Source organism: Buceros rhinoceros, unplaced genomic scaffold (genome assembly GCF_000710305.1).
Source record: "Buceros rhinoceros silvestris isolate BGI_N320 unplaced genomic scaffold, ASM71030v1 scaffold4355, whole genome shotgun sequence".
NCBI lineage: Eukaryota > Metazoa > Chordata > Aves > Bucerotiformes > Bucerotidae > Buceros > Buceros rhinoceros.
The window spans coordinates 58,596-74,529 of NW_010414402.1; the positions used below are offsets into that span (position 1 = coordinate 58,596).

A 15,934-nucleotide genomic window follows, 5' to 3' on the forward strand; every position below is an offset into this window, starting at 1 on the left:
CCCCCCCCCCCACCCCCCGCATTAGCTCAAATTGCCCACTGGAAAGCAAACAAGTTGAGAGCCAACACAGGGTAGGACTAAACATAAGTGAAAGGTGATCACTTTGCACTCCCTTGATACAAGGGCTCCTGACCTGCTGTCAACATTGAGACATCAGCTTTTCCACAGGCATGGAGACGCTTGCAACAACACAGAAGTAGTTTTCCATATGCTGAACCAGACAGAGGGTCCTCAGACTTCCACAGCTTGGATGCTCTGGTGACCTCCACAGATTCAACAATTGCTCTGCTGAGGAGCAAGTAGTGGTTGGGAACAAATACACGATTGCTCATTGCTAGACTAGTGGCCAAAGGGGATCTTGTGTTTCTCTAAAAATATATCATGCAGTGTTGTATTTCTGAGTCTCTGAGAAAAAGTGTTTTGGTTATTTCACTGTTTCCTTCTTTTGCCTTCATGAAGTCCTTGACACAGTTCCTGGGTTGGTCAGTACTCAACACAGACACGTATGATAAGATGAACAAGCTGGAGAACCGGAAGGACATTGCTCAGGATATGGTGCTCTACCATGTGAAATGTGACAAGGATGAAATCCAGGAAATTCTGGTAACGTCTCTCAACATGCAACATTCTCCCAAGTGTACTGTCCTGGCCTGTGACTTATGGCACAGTCACAGGCCTCCCCACAGAAATTATTCCAGACACCATGGTGTGGAGGCAGCATCCAGGGCCCCAGGTACTGCACAGTGGCAGAACAAACCTTTGTTTTTACTCTCTGGTCTGCCCTCCGCCTTGGCACATTGTCAAAGTTGTGTCCTTCCTAATTTCCTCAGCAAAGCCAACCCTGGAGGTGGGCTTACAGAGCTGCTACTCAGGGCAGGGCTGTAGTAGTGGAAGAGGAGCTGATTTATTCCTCAACATCTCCTCAGCGCAGAATCATGAGTTAGAGGACCTAGCTGGCACACTGGCTCTAGGGAGATACTTGCAAGTGAGGAAACAAACCAAAATCAAGGAAAGGGAGAGCATTTTTACCAGGAAGAATGGGCTGAAAGATCAGAAATAGAAGTAAGGTCCGGGAAGAAAACAAAATTTGCACGAGAGCTGCCCTTGATTACCCCAGTGCTGCACAGAGCAAAGTCCAGTGGGATTCAGTCAGTTTAACATATCCATGCTCTTTGCAGCCAACTCGAGAAAGGCTGGGGAAGGAGCCAAGTGAGTGTGAGGAAGAGGAGCTGGCAAGCATCCTGGTAAGAACAATGTACTGCTGGAATTGACAACCCTGGTGAACAAATACCGCCTGGGTGGTATTTGGTGCACAGAGTTTCCAGTGCTAGCGCACTGTTATACATCGACAAAGCATTTGGTGAAGGGTGAAGGCAAAGCACACCCTGCCCTCCTCTGCTGTGTGAGTTTGAGGTTGTTATTATCAGGTGGCCCTAAATTCCTTTCCCAGCTCCTGAGGACTACCTGCTCTCTGCCACTTTATCTCAAGTGATTCAAAGTCCACCTGGAAACGTATCAGCCACCTTGACTTGTCACACATTTTGTTTTCCAGAGTAAATATGGAGGACTCTAAGTCTTCCCTGACAAGACCTGACAAGTTTGGATCCTCCAAACTATATCAGATTAACAAGAGAAGTGCTTAACAGAAATCAAGCCTTATTTCTTGCCCTTAACCAAAAATGCCATCCCTCTTTCCCCATTAATGGGGTTATCATGAAAAGCTCAATCTCAGTCAATTTATGTGTTATATTCTAAAAGAAAAAGTTCCCAGCAGTGGCATACTGATAAGTTTTTATTACGCAAAACCTATTCCAGGTTTTTCTAGGGATGGCATAAGTAGCACGGCAACAAAACATCCCACCTCTTTTACAGAAAGAAGAACTCCCAGGGCCCACCAAGTTTGAAATCTATGAGTTCAGGTTCTCCGATTTTGACTGCACTGAGCTGGAGCTGGTGAAGTGTGGCATTCAGATGTACTATGAGCTTGGTGTGGTGAAAAAGTTCCAGATCCCACAGGAGGTAAGACGAGGCAACACCTAGGGACTCTCATCTTGGATGGCCAGAGACTGCGTGGCTGAGGCTCCTGTGCATTCTCTGTGGAGCTCATGAAGCAGACAGAGATCTGGGTTCACAGGGGTTTGCAGGGAGAGGGGTGTGCATCCTCAGTCTCCTCAGCCTGCTGAGCTCAGGGACACTGCTCTCAAAGCCCCTTGGTTGCTATATGGTTTGGAGCATGAAGCTGGACTCTTCTGTTCTGCACTGTCTGCTACAGATGTGGAATTTCTATCAGGTCTGCATAGATGGGGACTACACCACGCAAAAAATTGTTTGCACTTGCTGTGTCTTAATGCCACTCACAGCCGCAGCGTAACAGCACAGTTTCCAGCTGCAACATGGGACAGTTCATGATTGTGTGCATGTTTCATTCACTATAGTATGTATCCTATGGCTTTTGGCCAGCGTATGCTGAAACCCACACTCACAGGCACCTCTGCTTTTCTACCCCCTGCAAAGCAGGGCATGTCTTCATGCGGTGCGGTTGGTACCAGCTTTCTGCCTGCCAGTGACAGGAGTGGTGTGATCTTGTCTTCATAGCCCTGGTGTGCAAGTTCATGGTTTTTGCCACAGTTCAGGTCCCTGTAGGACTTGTGAAAATGGCATCTCAGCAGCTCTGCTGCTGCCCAAGGGATTTCTCAGCACATCATATGAGGTTTATTTCCATCTGCTGGTATCTGGAGGTAATGGCAAGAAGAGTTTTCACCCTGGAAAGGGAGGCTGGGTGGCAGGAGAAAAGTGGAGGGCTCTAAATGAGAATTCAGTGCTCCTTACTTACAGCATGTCAATGTCAAAAAAACATTCAAAATATCTACTCTGGAGCAATTAACTTCTGATACAGGTGTGAAAAGCAGTCATGCTTTGCTGCCACTCTGATGATAATTTGCTCTCTAATGAGAAAACTTATGTGGCTACAAGATGTAGAATGCAAAAAGGAGAATCACTTTGTTATTTAATGCCTATTTTGTAATTGTTTAAGCGATATAAAAACCAAGCACTTCTACATCTGTGGAGCCATATCTCTGGGAGAGAAATGTTGGTATTATTATATCACAAGACATGGGAGGGACAAATCTTACGAGTGACATCATAGAGAAACACAGAAATTCAATAAACAAACAGTAGGGTGAAGTCTCTTCTCCCCCAGGCATTGCTGTTTCTTGTTTCCCCCACAAGCACCTCTGAGATTTTATTTTTCTTCTAAAAAGAAGAGAGAAGGAGAAAAATATTAGAAAGGAGAGAGCTGTATTTTAGTGTTCCTTTTAGTTCTCCACTAGGCTTTACTGTAACAACACTGTCAGGGAAACCTGATGGTATTACAGCTTCTGATTCCTTTTGGGAGCCACCTCTGTAGAGCTGATCTGAACCTCATCAATGTCTTCTGTAAGTGGTCTTTATTGCAAAAGCAGCAGCCAGCACAACACAAACAAACTAGCATCCTTTTTCCCAATTTGCAGGTTCTGGTAAGGTTTGTGTACTCCGTCAGCAAAGGCTACCGGAAGATAACTTACCACAACTGGCGCCATGGCTTCAATGTCGCGCAGACCATGTTCACGCTCCTGATGGTACGGTAACACCACCCCAGCTAATTCTGTGGCACAGCTTTATTTACAGGAGGTCTTCTGTTGTGCCCTGGAGATATGCAGGGCTTCCTTTGAATCCTTTGAATTCTGGTGTAGAATGAGAGTTCGTCAATCCTAACACAGGTCGTGATAAATGAGGTCTCCATTTGCTTGAAGTGACAGTCCTTGCATTAAAGCTGTGGCTAATACTGCCCAATGAATGGAGTGTTTTAATTCTCATAGGTACAGATGTGTATGGTGTTGGATAGACTCCATACTAAATCCTTCTTCAGGGTAGGGAAGACAGACTACAGGACTTCCCTTCCGCCAGTAGTTTCTGACAGTAAGAGCCGGACTGAAGTTAGCTGGCTGGGCTGGAGACAACCTCAAGCTTTCTATTTTCAAGCAGGACAGGCACAAGTGTAAATCTGTCACTAGCCTGAATATGGCAAGTGCCACTTCTCACAGGCTCTCAGGGCAACAGGTGCCCCAACAAGAAAAACAGGTGTCAGAGTGCTGCTCCACACCAGGAGCAGCACAGACAGTATGTCCCACACAGCTGGTGGCAGAATTATGCCTACTACTCCCAGACAATTCTTTGGGTGATTCAGCCTGGAGACCTCATTACCCATAAAGATGCAGAGCCCCTTCCAAAGTCCTTTGCGGCCAGTGACAGATGGAGTTCTTACAAGGACCTCCGGACACAAGGCTGTTACAGCAGTGGGTAGCCAGCATCACAGGTGGGCATCAAGCACATAAGCACAACGTGCATGCCTGCCAGAATCTGAAACATTTTGTTTCCAGCTGCTTCTCCATTTTAACTTAAGTCCACAATGTATTGCATTTAGCTTCACAAATATTTTCAGTTATCTTGGACTGTTTCAATGAGGAGATCCCCAGCACAGAGCACTCACAGCTCAGTACCTTTTCCTGTAAGAGATGCTAACAGATGACATGCAAATTTTCACCCTTCAGACAGGCAAACTGAAGCGTTACTACACTGACCTTGAAGCCCTTGCAATGGTAACTGCTGCTCTGTGCCATGATATTGACCACAGGGGAACCAACAACCTTTACCAAATGAAGTAAGCCCTTTCCTACCACTTCAAACCATTTACTGTTGCTCTCACGTGGAGTGGGATCAGGCTGTGATCACAATGAACTCCAGTACACTTCTGTGTAAAACTTTACACTTCCAGTAAAACTTCTGATTTATGATTTATGCACAGGAATAACAACCTTTTGCAAATAACTTTGTGTTTCAGCTTGCTACAGCACTTGGGCTTATGCTTTGGCTGGTGGGGAACCAAATTTTGTGGTCCTTTCTGGGACTTCCTTTATCTCCCTTGGTTAAAGCAACACTCTACGCTACAATTACAGGGTGGAACAAGTGCAGCACAGGGATTAGTAGCCTGAGCATCATAGGAGACTCAGGGTGCTATAGGAGCATCCTGGACGTAAGAAGCAGATTTCAAACTGCGACACTAGTTTTTGCTGGAAGGTATCTATGGAGAAAACATCATGCATGGCACTGACCTCATCATCTACAGAAAAAAAAATGCCTCTGAGTATGAGGCTGCTGCTCTTAGTAGTAGTTACTAGCTACAGAAAAACAGCTACATGGATTGTTGACCAGTCAAGCATCTGTTGCTCATTTAAAGCAGTGTCAGATCACAGCTCTTCTGCAATACTTGCTGGCTATACAGTCTTACTGTATCTTTCTGGAGATTTGGAAAAATGGAAGTGAAGCTGACTGGTGTTTTCGATACAAGAGGGTCTTGCTTTTCAGCTGGGAAAGTGCCCAAAGACTGCTGTTTTTACTGTTCCTATTACTAGATACCAACAGTAGTTATTCAGGAATTTAAAAAGCTTACTATGCTGAGTAATAACAGTCTAGCCATAAGCAACATTTTGGGCGAAATTTGTAGTTGGAAGACTGTTGTATACAGTGTCCAAATAGTTATGAGCAGTGTCACAAAAGTCTTTTTCTAGACTAAAGTCACTAGCTATAAAAAATATTACTTTTGAGACTTTAAAAATGAGTTGAACTTGTGTGTGTGGCAAAATGGAATATAAAATGGGACACCTCTTTTTATTTTTAAGTAAGTGCTGCTCTAACATTTTTAATTTTTCCTTTATGCAACCAGATCTCAAAATCCTTTAGCTAAACTTCATGGATCCTCAATTTTAGAGAGACATCACCTGGAATTTGGAAAATTCTTGCTCTCTGAAGAGGTTGGTAATGACTGTAATGTAAGGACATGAATAGTTTACTTTCAGGGAAGTTTTTCAGCAACAATAGAGCTACTAGAAGCAGCTGCATATGGTTATCCTTGTAGGAATATGTTAAATACAGGATTGTTCTCCTGTAGCCCCTCTGACAGGGCCAAGGCTGACACACACATCCCCAGCTAACTTCCCATTTCACACAAATTTGCACTGGAGCTAGGAGCCAGGGTTTCTGTACACGAAGTAACAAGCTTCAGGACATTTTTCTTGTTCAGTGAGCAAAAGAAGAGATTAGGCACCAACATACGGTGAACCATAGGGGAGTAAGCTGAAACTATTAAAAAAAAAAAGAAGTGAGCACATTTGAGAAAGAAAGGTGGCCAGGAACTCACAACAATAGTGCTTTGATTTTGCTGCTCCATTTCCTTTGCTTTTCAGTCACTGAACATATGTCAGAACCTCAACCGCAGACAGCATGAGCACATGATTCACCTGATGGAAATTGCTATTATAGCAACAGACCTGGCGCTGTACTTCAAGTAAGTAAGTCAGTCACATAACCACTTGTGAAGGGCAGGAATCAGCCGGTACTTTACAAAGGCAAAACATGATGCTTTGGTCGGAGAGCTCCCCATGCAGCAATCCCCTTCACAGACACTGCCTCTGGGAAGCTGCCTTTGGTACCAGCATCAGAGCTGGTGGGGAAAACCTACATTGTTCAAAAGAACGTTGAACTTCTACTCATTAGATCACATACATGAGTTTTTAACCCTGTATTTCCAACACAGCGGTGCTGTGTGATCCCCTAACGAAAAGAGATGTCTGATCATTTTTTTTTACCTAGCAGTTTAGCACTAAAAATACTCATCAGTGGCAAATAGCCTGGCTGGGCCTGCATTAACTTCTCTGTGAGTGCAGCACAACACCGATAACGAGTGGTCCATTGTAGGTGAATATCCAGTTCATAGTCTATTTCACACTCAAAAGCCTAAAATTCCAGACCTCTTGGAGCAGAATGCACTGACTTTCTGGGACAAGGCTGGAATTCAACAATATATGACTTCCTAATTAGCAAGGCGATTTCAAAATGTGCTTTCAAAATACAGCAGAAGAGTCACAGAAGTCTGCTTCTGTGATTTGCACGAAGAATGATTATGCAAAATATCAACATCCCACAGAAGAGGAGTGTGAGGTGGGGCACAGTACCCAGTCCTCTTACACTGGAGGTAGGGTGGCTATATGGGAACAGATGGGAACTAGCCAGTCTTTGCCCATCTTGGTCCATGGCAAGCAAAGGCTTGATTGAGATCAGACCCAGGCAAAATGATAGGGACAGAAATTGGATGAAAGTCACTTTGTGGATCTGGCCTAAATGCCTTCTTTGCTAGCATTGAAACAGCAGATTTTTCCAGACTTCACACCACTCAAAACACGAGTGTGTTGTGTATAAACCCCTCCCTCAAATTTGCCGCTTATATTTAGGTATATAAATAAGGTTAACAAGGTAATAAGTATATAAAGCCTAAGTATATAAAGCCAGGTAGCTTTACAAATACTCCAGCCAGCTCTAGGTTTCCACAGTTTGCTTATCATTCAGGGAGAAAGCTTTCTTGTGATGCCAACAAAAGTGGAACATTTCTCAGCTGGTATCACTTGCAGTAGCTCATACTTTCAAGTTCCCGTTCATGTCTCACCACTATTCTTATTTTGAAATAATTTTCACAAGTTTCCCCTACTTAAGAGAAGCAGATGACAGTGCTTGGATTTGTTGGGGGATTGCTGGAGGAACTAAATATCAGGACAGCCAGTACTGGAAAAACTTCTGGAAGGGTAGTCAATACCAGTATCAGCCATCTGTTTTTAACACAGTTGTTTTCTTGTCTTGGAGCTTTTTCTTTTTTCTTTTTCTCCCCCTCATAGAAAGAGAACAATGTTTCAAAAGATCGTTGATGAATCCAAGACATACGATAGCATGACTGCCTGGACTGAATACTTGTCTCTGGAGACAACAAAGAAAGAGGTTGTCATGTGAGTAATCAGCTCTGGAAAGGTTAGTGATGAGGTCACCTGGTAAGAGCTCCAGAGTGCCTTGCACTGCACTTAGTGCAAAATCAGTGTGTGCTACATCACTGTCCACTCAAATCTAATCTTCTGGAGAAGCAGGGAAAAAACAGGGGAAAAGGCTTAAAGTGGTTCTTCATCTAGCTAAGTCACAGGTTTTGGAGGGTCCTACTGGTGATATATTCCTAACAAGATGCAGAATCCCTTCTGGCCATACACACCAAACAGATCACCCCATGGGCCACAAGCAGGGCCGATATACAGGAATCTAATCCATTAATTGTTCTTGTGGCAACCACTCTGAGTTGCACAATGCTGTTGTTGTGACCGGACAGATGCTTTGCAGGATGCTTTGCATTGGTGATGATGTGCACCCACAAACTCACTGCAGTCTGCACTGCTACACTTCAGTGAGGGAGCCAAAGGTGCTACTCTCAAGTCAAGCAGCAAACATCCTAGTGGCAGGAGCAAACAGTTCTCTAGCATAAGTTCATTTTGATCAAGAGAGGAATCCTTCATGAGTGTCCCAGTCAGACACAAGGCTGTTACAGCAACCTGTCTGTCTTTATCTATCACTTCAGCAGTGACCAGCGCATATGTGACACAGTACGGGGCATGAGCGTCCTGGACTTGCAAGAGGTAGGGTGAAGGCTGTAGAGAGGAAACTAACTTCTTTCCTGTTTTCAGGGCCATGATGATGACTGCCTGTGATTTGTCAGCAATCACAAAGCCTTGGGAAGTCCAGAGTAAGGTCAGGTGCTTCATATACTTCCAGATTTCTGTAGCTTATACTTGAAAGTAATGCAATTTCCTGAGCTGTCTAGGAGCTGAATCAAAGTCTCCTACCAAAACTATCAAAAGGTCTTTAGAATAACTATGGTTTTGATGGATTAACCAATCTTTAAGATTGTAGCTATGAACTCTGTAGAAAATTCGTGTTTACCTAGAAAAGAAAAGAAAAAAAACCTATTTAGCTTCTTTGGTCACAGTGAGGTTTTTTTTGTTGTGGGTTTTTTTTTTTTTTTTTTTTTTTTTTTTTTTTTTTTTTTTTTTACAGCAATACTGTTTGCAGTTTGCTCAGTTGTTTGATTTCCTTTAGGAGTGCCTCCTAAACTGTACTTGAGCAATTGCTATGTAAGAAACATTAAAATTTAAAGGAGGGTGAAAGAAATAAACCCTATCTTCCTGTTCAGCATGCAGAAAAGACAACTGTGAAAATCGTAACAGGCAGCCATAACTGTGACCAAGAGGCAAATCCATTGGAAACATTTCCTAATGGAGACTAATGAGCTCAAGTGCAATAAAGTTAAGCTCTCCCTTACGTGGGTTCAAAACCGTTACCATTTACTGCCCCTCCCACAGAAAGGCTGGGGCTGGGGTTGGACACAAAGTGACAAAGGGGCTAGAAGTGAGATTTGCTTCATGGTAGAGACCTGAAGCACATCAAGTTATAAAGCCAAAGTCAGTGCTAACTTTCCTTTTTCCCTCCTTGGCAATGTAGGTAGCTCTGCTGGTAGCAGCTGAGTTCTGGGAGCAAGGAGACTTAGAAATAAGCGTCCTCCAGCAACAGCCTATTGTGAGTACCATGTGAGAGCCAGACAATTCAGTTCAGACAAGTCTCATCAGAGACTTACTACAAGCAGTGTTGTTCTCAGAGCGGTTTATCTTCCTGAAGTCACTATGTCTGCCAAAATCCATTGGAAAAATGGGCACTTAGCTAGGGAAGACCCTCTGCGACAGTCTCTTGTCCAGCTCTCCATACACTTAGACAGGTCTCAGTAGCTATGAACCAGCAAGGTCTTCACTGTCCCCCTGGAGACTTTCTGCTGGTCCCTTACATCACAGAGGAAAACAGAGTTTCCAATAAAGAGAATAACTACAAACACAAACTTTGTCAAGTCCGGAAATTGTTTCTGGTAAATGGAAGTGTGTTAAAGCAGTGTTTCTTAACATATTTTTTCTGCTATAGTAACAAATACTTAAATTTGGCATTGAAAGAAAAAGTCATTCTTTGATGGAGCCTCCGCCTGTGTGGTTTGGGTTTTCTTTAAGTAAACTTTCATAGACCCTCTCTACCCACAGAGGCATCATAAATGATACAGTAAGCAACAAAGCCGTATAAGAATACAATTTCGTATTCAGTTATGTTTTAGAGAACTGCAATCCTCTTCAGCACTTTGTAACATGAACCTTCTCTCAGATATTTGCTTGAAAGGCACAAAGGAAAAACTCTCTGTCCTCCTCCCCATTTGTAGATGCTGAAAGACCTATCTAAAATTTCTGCTGAAATGGTAAAGGAATTGAGCCCACTTCTCTCCTCTGCAGCAGAGCGAGAGGGCTGTAATGGACACCCTTTATGAATGGCATGGCAGCACTGCCAGGCTTACACAACAAGGCAGTTTGGGGGAGAAAATAGAGGTTTGTTTTTCAATTAAGTCTTCTCTCATCATAGTGAACTTGGTTCCTCTTGCAGCCCATGATGGACCGGAGGAAAGCAGCTGAGCTTCCAAAGCTTCAAGTGGGTTTCATTGACTTTGTGTGCACATTTGTCTACAAGGTAAGGAAAGCACACCCTTGCACACCCCACTCCTCTCATCAGGGGTTCAAATCCCAGATGAGTGAGTCCAGTGCAGCAACACCACTCGTGGGGAGAGGAACAAGTTAGAGGAGACAACAGCTGCCCCTTGGTGGGGCATGAGCCAGCCTGGGAGGAGAGGTGTCGGGTGTCCATCCTGGGGTATGATGGGCAAGCACTGCCTCTGTGCTGCATTGCACTGACAGGTGTGTTTTCACTAGGAATTTTCCCGTTTCCATGAGGAAATTCAGCCTATGCTTGATGGGCTGCTAAACAACAGAAATGAGTGGAAAACCCGTGCTGATGAGTATGATGCAAAAATGAAAGCTCTGGAAGAAGAGAAGAAAAAAGAGGAAGAGAGGATGGCGGCAAAGAAAGGTCAGAAACAATACTTGGCTTTTCATTCCTCACTCAAAAACTTAATTACATGATACTCTCCCAAATCTTCAGCAAGCTTTGCTGATATGGCAAAAAGTCAGACGTGCAGAACAATTTTCCTCAGTCTTGCTCCACTGGCAAGATTGAAGACACCTTTGTCTTCAAACCTGATGCCATGACAGGCTAGTGCCTGAGAAAATAGTGGGACTACATTCAGCAAAAGTGCTTATGCAGCTGGGGACAGCAGAAAGTTCTTTGCAGTATGTCTCTGGAAAAGAGCAGCAAGACATCTGTTTGTACACAGGGGCTGTGGCCAATGTACTGTCCCACAGGTCATGAAGCAGAAGGAGTTAAGAAAAGCTAACATGCTCCCAGGAAGAACATTTGAGGAATTACAGCTGATACCATTTCTAGCCCAGATTATGCACTACCTAGAAGCAAGCAGTAGTAGTAGTATCTAGCAGCAATTTATTTTGGTTGAATCCATTTTCCTTGTTCTATGGGCCCAGCCTGGGTAGCACAGAAATCCCACTGCAATGGGCGTTGGGTGAAAGCTTGTTTGACAGCCTGAGGGTTTGGTTGACTCTCACTCAGAAGGGTGGAAGCAGAATCTCTCCTGGCACCTCCCAAGAGTCTGAGCAAACATTAATCAGAATTTGGTGCCAGTCCACAGAGGCTGAATCTGGAGTCTCCTTTCATTCCAAACTGGACCAAAATCTCAACAGCCCATGGGATGGACATTACTCAAATAACATAGATTAGAAACTAGATGCCTTATCTCAGTTTAATTCGCAGTAATTAACTCAAAATACCAAAAGTAAGTGATTTAGCTATTATTTGAAAAAATTTTGAAGAATTATTTCCTGGCTAAATAACTGGTATTTAAGTAAGGAAGGTTTCTACTAACTCTAAAACTCTTTCTAAGCAGCCTTACAGGTGCAATTACTTTGCACAGCAGACAGTTCTAGATTTGGATACTGTAGGTGGGACCTACTTGATGACTAGATGACTTAAAAGTGCTAAAATACTTGTGTAATTACTGAGAAGGACATTTAAACTGTACCTCTAATTCTCTGTTTCTTTTCATATGGCAGATGGAATAACCTGTAATGGAGGAAGAGCTCCAGCTTCCAAAACCTGTAGCATACTTTAGATCTATTATCAATTAAATATATGCCACCTGAAGCAAGAATACCTGTACTTTAAAAAAAAATAGAAAAGGCATACAAATATTACTACTTTAGTTAGGTTTATAACTAACCAGGAAAGAGCTAGATCTCATTTGCCTTAATTGCATCTCTTCCTGATGGTAAGGAGCCAGTTCTATCCTGTCTCTTGCTCCATTTAACGCACCTGATGGCAGATGGCATATGGCAAGTCAGAACAACATTTGGCCCAACAAATCAGATTGCATGACTATGGAAGAGCATTTCTCCTGCACTGAAACACTTGTTACCCCAAAGCTGATAGGGCCAGTTGAATTCACGTCCTTCTCCATGCAACCCCATGTGACTGACAAAGTAAGTAACTGTAGCCACAGAGCAGAACAACTGAAGAAGAGCCAAATCTATCATATCGAAGCCTGTATGCGTTAGGATATCAGAAAAAAAAAAATCTGTGGGTAGGGATAAAGCATGAACACTGACAAGAAAACCTTTGAATAGATCTAAAAAGTTACGGTTCCATGTAAATCTGAGAAACGCTCACAGAAATAATAGTTCTGCACTCACTTCAAGCATTTGTATAGATTGCTACTCTAAAGCTATTCGTGCAGCACCCAGTAGCTGCCATCTTCACGAGCAGAACCCACGCTGTGAGTTAACCAAGACTTGGCTCTGTAACACGTGATTGTAAGAAGACGGTGTTATCATTACCCATGACAGTTGCAGTTACAGTCACCCAAGCAACCTGCATCATGGCATCTCCTAAATTTGTTCTGTTTTGCCTCGTAATGCCAATGTGATTTGATGTAGTCCTCTTCCAATCAGTACCAACCCTCTTTCCTCCTCCTGTTCTGAGATACCTGGTTTTTGGATTCCTCTCCAGACTTTGAAAGACTGATAATTGTACTCTTTTATTTCAGATGATAGAAGTTATTTTTCATGTTTATTCATGCAATCGTTTTGGAACATTCAGTTACACTCCTATAGCAGTAGAGACAGCCTTCTCTGCTCCTCTCTGTCTCTCTCTTTTTTTAAAAAAAGTGTTTGGAGATCTGTTTTGCTGGGGATTTTCTTCTTCTTCTTCTTTTATTACTTTTGCTACCTTCAGTGCTTTTACCCTTCAATATCTTGTTTTGCATTATAAAAATTATGCAAGTAAAAGAAAAACTAGAGCTGTTTTGGTACCTGGTGATCATTTACCCATCTCTCAGTGTAGTAAGGAAGATGTAGTCCTCTATCACTCTGCAGCAATTCTGTGAGCACTAAGTGGTCTTTCAGGAAAATACAGAAACCTGTCTACTTGCATGAGAGCTAAATATGCCACTAGTAATGACTTCATGTTATATGTCTCAGTTCCATGAAGAACCATGCAGGAAGCTTTCATCTTACAATGTATGAAATCAAACAAGTCATTTTTTCCAGTGGGAAAAATGTAACAAGTTTATCATATTGCAGAGTGGTGAGCAGTGGGGCTTTTAAGGGTTACTACAAGACACTGTGCACTTAAGTATTTACTGAGAAAGGCTCCTTAAGTCAAACATTTTCTGGAAAATAAAGGCACGAGGCTAATCTTTCAGCCCCTTGCGACCAACACGAGCCACTTGGAGCACCACAAGGTGTTATTTCCAAGGAGGACCATGCATGCACGCAGGGAACGGGTGTCCGTGGACACGCAGGGTGAGGTGCCAGTGGAGGAGGCTGTTTCAGAGAGTGGCCCAGTTGTGTGGGAACAGGAGGGTCTCCTAAAGACCCCTTCTGCAACAGTGGTGCTGGGGCAGCCTGGAAGGCCTGCTGCAGTGAGGACCTCATATGTGAGTGCCACAGGAAGCTGTGCCCCACTGGTGGGGACAGGGCAAGCCTTCCCCCCTTCTCCACCACCAGCTCCTTCGTCCCCCTTTTGCCACTCCCCTGTCTGCTTGCGAGACCTCAGGTGCCCCAGGCAGAGCACACAGCTCTACTGCCCATGAGTGATTTGTTGGGCTATTTCTGTAGGTCAGTGGTCGCATGTCCTAGCTGCTCTGCAGCTGACTGCCTCTCATGCAGCAATCAGAGCACAAGCCAAGACATTTAATTTTCCTTTTATTTTCCCATTGCTTTATGTCTGATTCTGAAAGGATACGGTCTGTAGGCAAAACCTTTTCCCTTCAGCTTCATCTCAGGAGCTAAAGCTCAGTTAACTGAATTAAGCTCAGCACTTGCCTGTCTTCTGCACAGAATTTTCTGCACAGAATTTTCTGCACAGAATTTTCTGCACAGAAATTCCTGCTTGGACAGTCGCTGGTAAACCGTCCTTTAAGGGGAAGGACCTGTGACAGGAGGCAGAAGTGATCCTTGTAGGTCTGTAGATAAGCAGCATGTGTGCACTGGTGGAGCTAAGAGGAGGTGCAAGGTGGGATGAAAGGATTGGGAACAACCTTCAGCAGCAGTGTGAGATTATCCAACAGCGAAGTGCAGGTTAGTGCTTGTCATTCATCCATGGTACCCTGGGATAGGCCCCCATCCCTCACTTCCCAGGCTGGCTCATCCAGGGAAAGCATTAATGGTGCAATGCAGTGACCCAGAGAGGGGCAGCTAGCAGAAGGGAAAAGTTCCATCCCCACACCTGTGGAGGTGCTATAATGAGTTGCTTCATCTGCTGCTCCCAGTGTCTTCTCATCTGACACACAGGTCACACCCAGCCATAGCATGTACAGCCCTGAGCACCAGGCAGCCTGCCTCCCCTTCTGCCCCTCACTCTCTCACTCCCACTGCCTAATGCACACCGAGTGTCTGAGGGGAACACTGGTTTTCTCATGCCAGGCAGGCCCAGTGATGGAGGGTTTTTTGGTTTTGTTTTTTTTCCCCGAATCATACCATCTAAGCAGATAGCCACTTTGCCAGAAGACTGGGATGGCTGTTCTTTCAGTCAGCAATCCCTTACTGACAAATGTTTCTACATCTTTTTGTTCCATAGCTACCACACCATTCACAATTTTCTTCCCACTGGAGGTATTAGCCGTTTAGATGCAGGTGAAACCTGGCATGGCTCCTATCCGCAGTGCTCCACCTTGGCAGCCGGGAGCTGGCTGCCAGGACTTACTGAGCACGGAGAAGGGAAGGGCCAAGAAAAAGATTTTTCCAGCAATTTTCCAGGCTTGAGAGATGACATTGCAACAAAATTTCAGGAGAGGTCTCCTGACTGCCCAGCTCCCTGTTGAGTGCTGTTGAGTAATTTAGCTCTACTTCTGGCCTATTTGCCTACACCCCAGCGAAGTGCTTTCACCTCTGGCTTGATGCAGCTCTGAAGTCCAGTGGGAGATGGGAGGGGGCCTATTTTCAAAGTGCTTCACTGAGGGCAGTAATGCATGGAGACCTCCATTCTTGGTTTTGAAGATGGGGGGGAAGGAAATAAACATCCATGTGAGACTAGCAGGGGAGGGTTATCAGAGAGGCACTTAACCGATGAAGACCAAATTTCCCCTCTGAAGGAGGAAGGTCTTGCCTGAATGGGGACCTGCCAAGAGATTTTTAATGCTTGGCCATTGTCTGCTGCCCCAGAAGGAAAGGGTAGGACAAGCTGACTCCAGATAGGACCTCTTTGCTTTGCCACTGAAGAAGAGTTCATGCTGCTGTTCGTGCTGCTGGAGCCTAGCTTGCTGCTGGTGGTGGGTTGTGCAAAGAGGCACCTGGCTTGACACTACCAAGGATACGGGAGCATATACAAGGTCCTCTGCAGAGCTGTGAGGATGGCAGTTCCTGCAGAGAGGGAGAGAAACACTGTGGGGGAGAGCAGAGACTGCAGTCCTGTCGTCAGCCAGCTCTCACAGACCTTGGATAAGTGCTCACTGTCTTTTCACAGCTGGCCAAGGTCTGACTCCAACTAAGGCTGGTAACTGCAGCTCCCCTCATGGGGGGGCGGGAGGGTGGAGGGT

General features: G+C 44.4%; 1 protein-coding gene across 1 annotated transcript in view; it reads left to right on the forward strand.

The window, feature by feature from the left end:
- The window catches only part of PDE6B (phosphodiesterase 6B, cGMP-specific, rod, beta), a 21,183-nt gene extending 9,170 nt beyond the window's left edge, over positions 1-12,013 (forward strand). The window contains exons 10-22 of the mRNA XM_010137072.1: positions 460-603; positions 1,179-1,244; positions 1,873-2,019; positions 3,513-3,620; positions 4,593-4,702; positions 5,765-5,852; positions 6,285-6,385; positions 7,767-7,874; positions 8,595-8,658; positions 9,409-9,483; positions 10,381-10,464; positions 10,704-10,860; positions 11,955-12,013. Coding sequence (XP_010135374.1) covers positions 460-603; positions 1,179-1,244; positions 1,873-2,019; positions 3,513-3,620; positions 4,593-4,702; positions 5,765-5,852; positions 6,285-6,385; positions 7,767-7,874; positions 8,595-8,658; positions 9,409-9,483; positions 10,381-10,464; positions 10,704-10,860; positions 11,955-12,013 — 1,311 coding nt within the window. The remainder of the gene's footprint in view (positions 1-459; positions 604-1,178; positions 1,245-1,872; positions 2,020-3,512; positions 3,621-4,592; positions 4,703-5,764; positions 5,853-6,284; positions 6,386-7,766; positions 7,875-8,594; positions 8,659-9,408; positions 9,484-10,380; positions 10,465-10,703; positions 10,861-11,954) is intronic.
- The last annotated feature ends 3,921 nt before the right edge of the window (positions 12,014-15,934 follow it).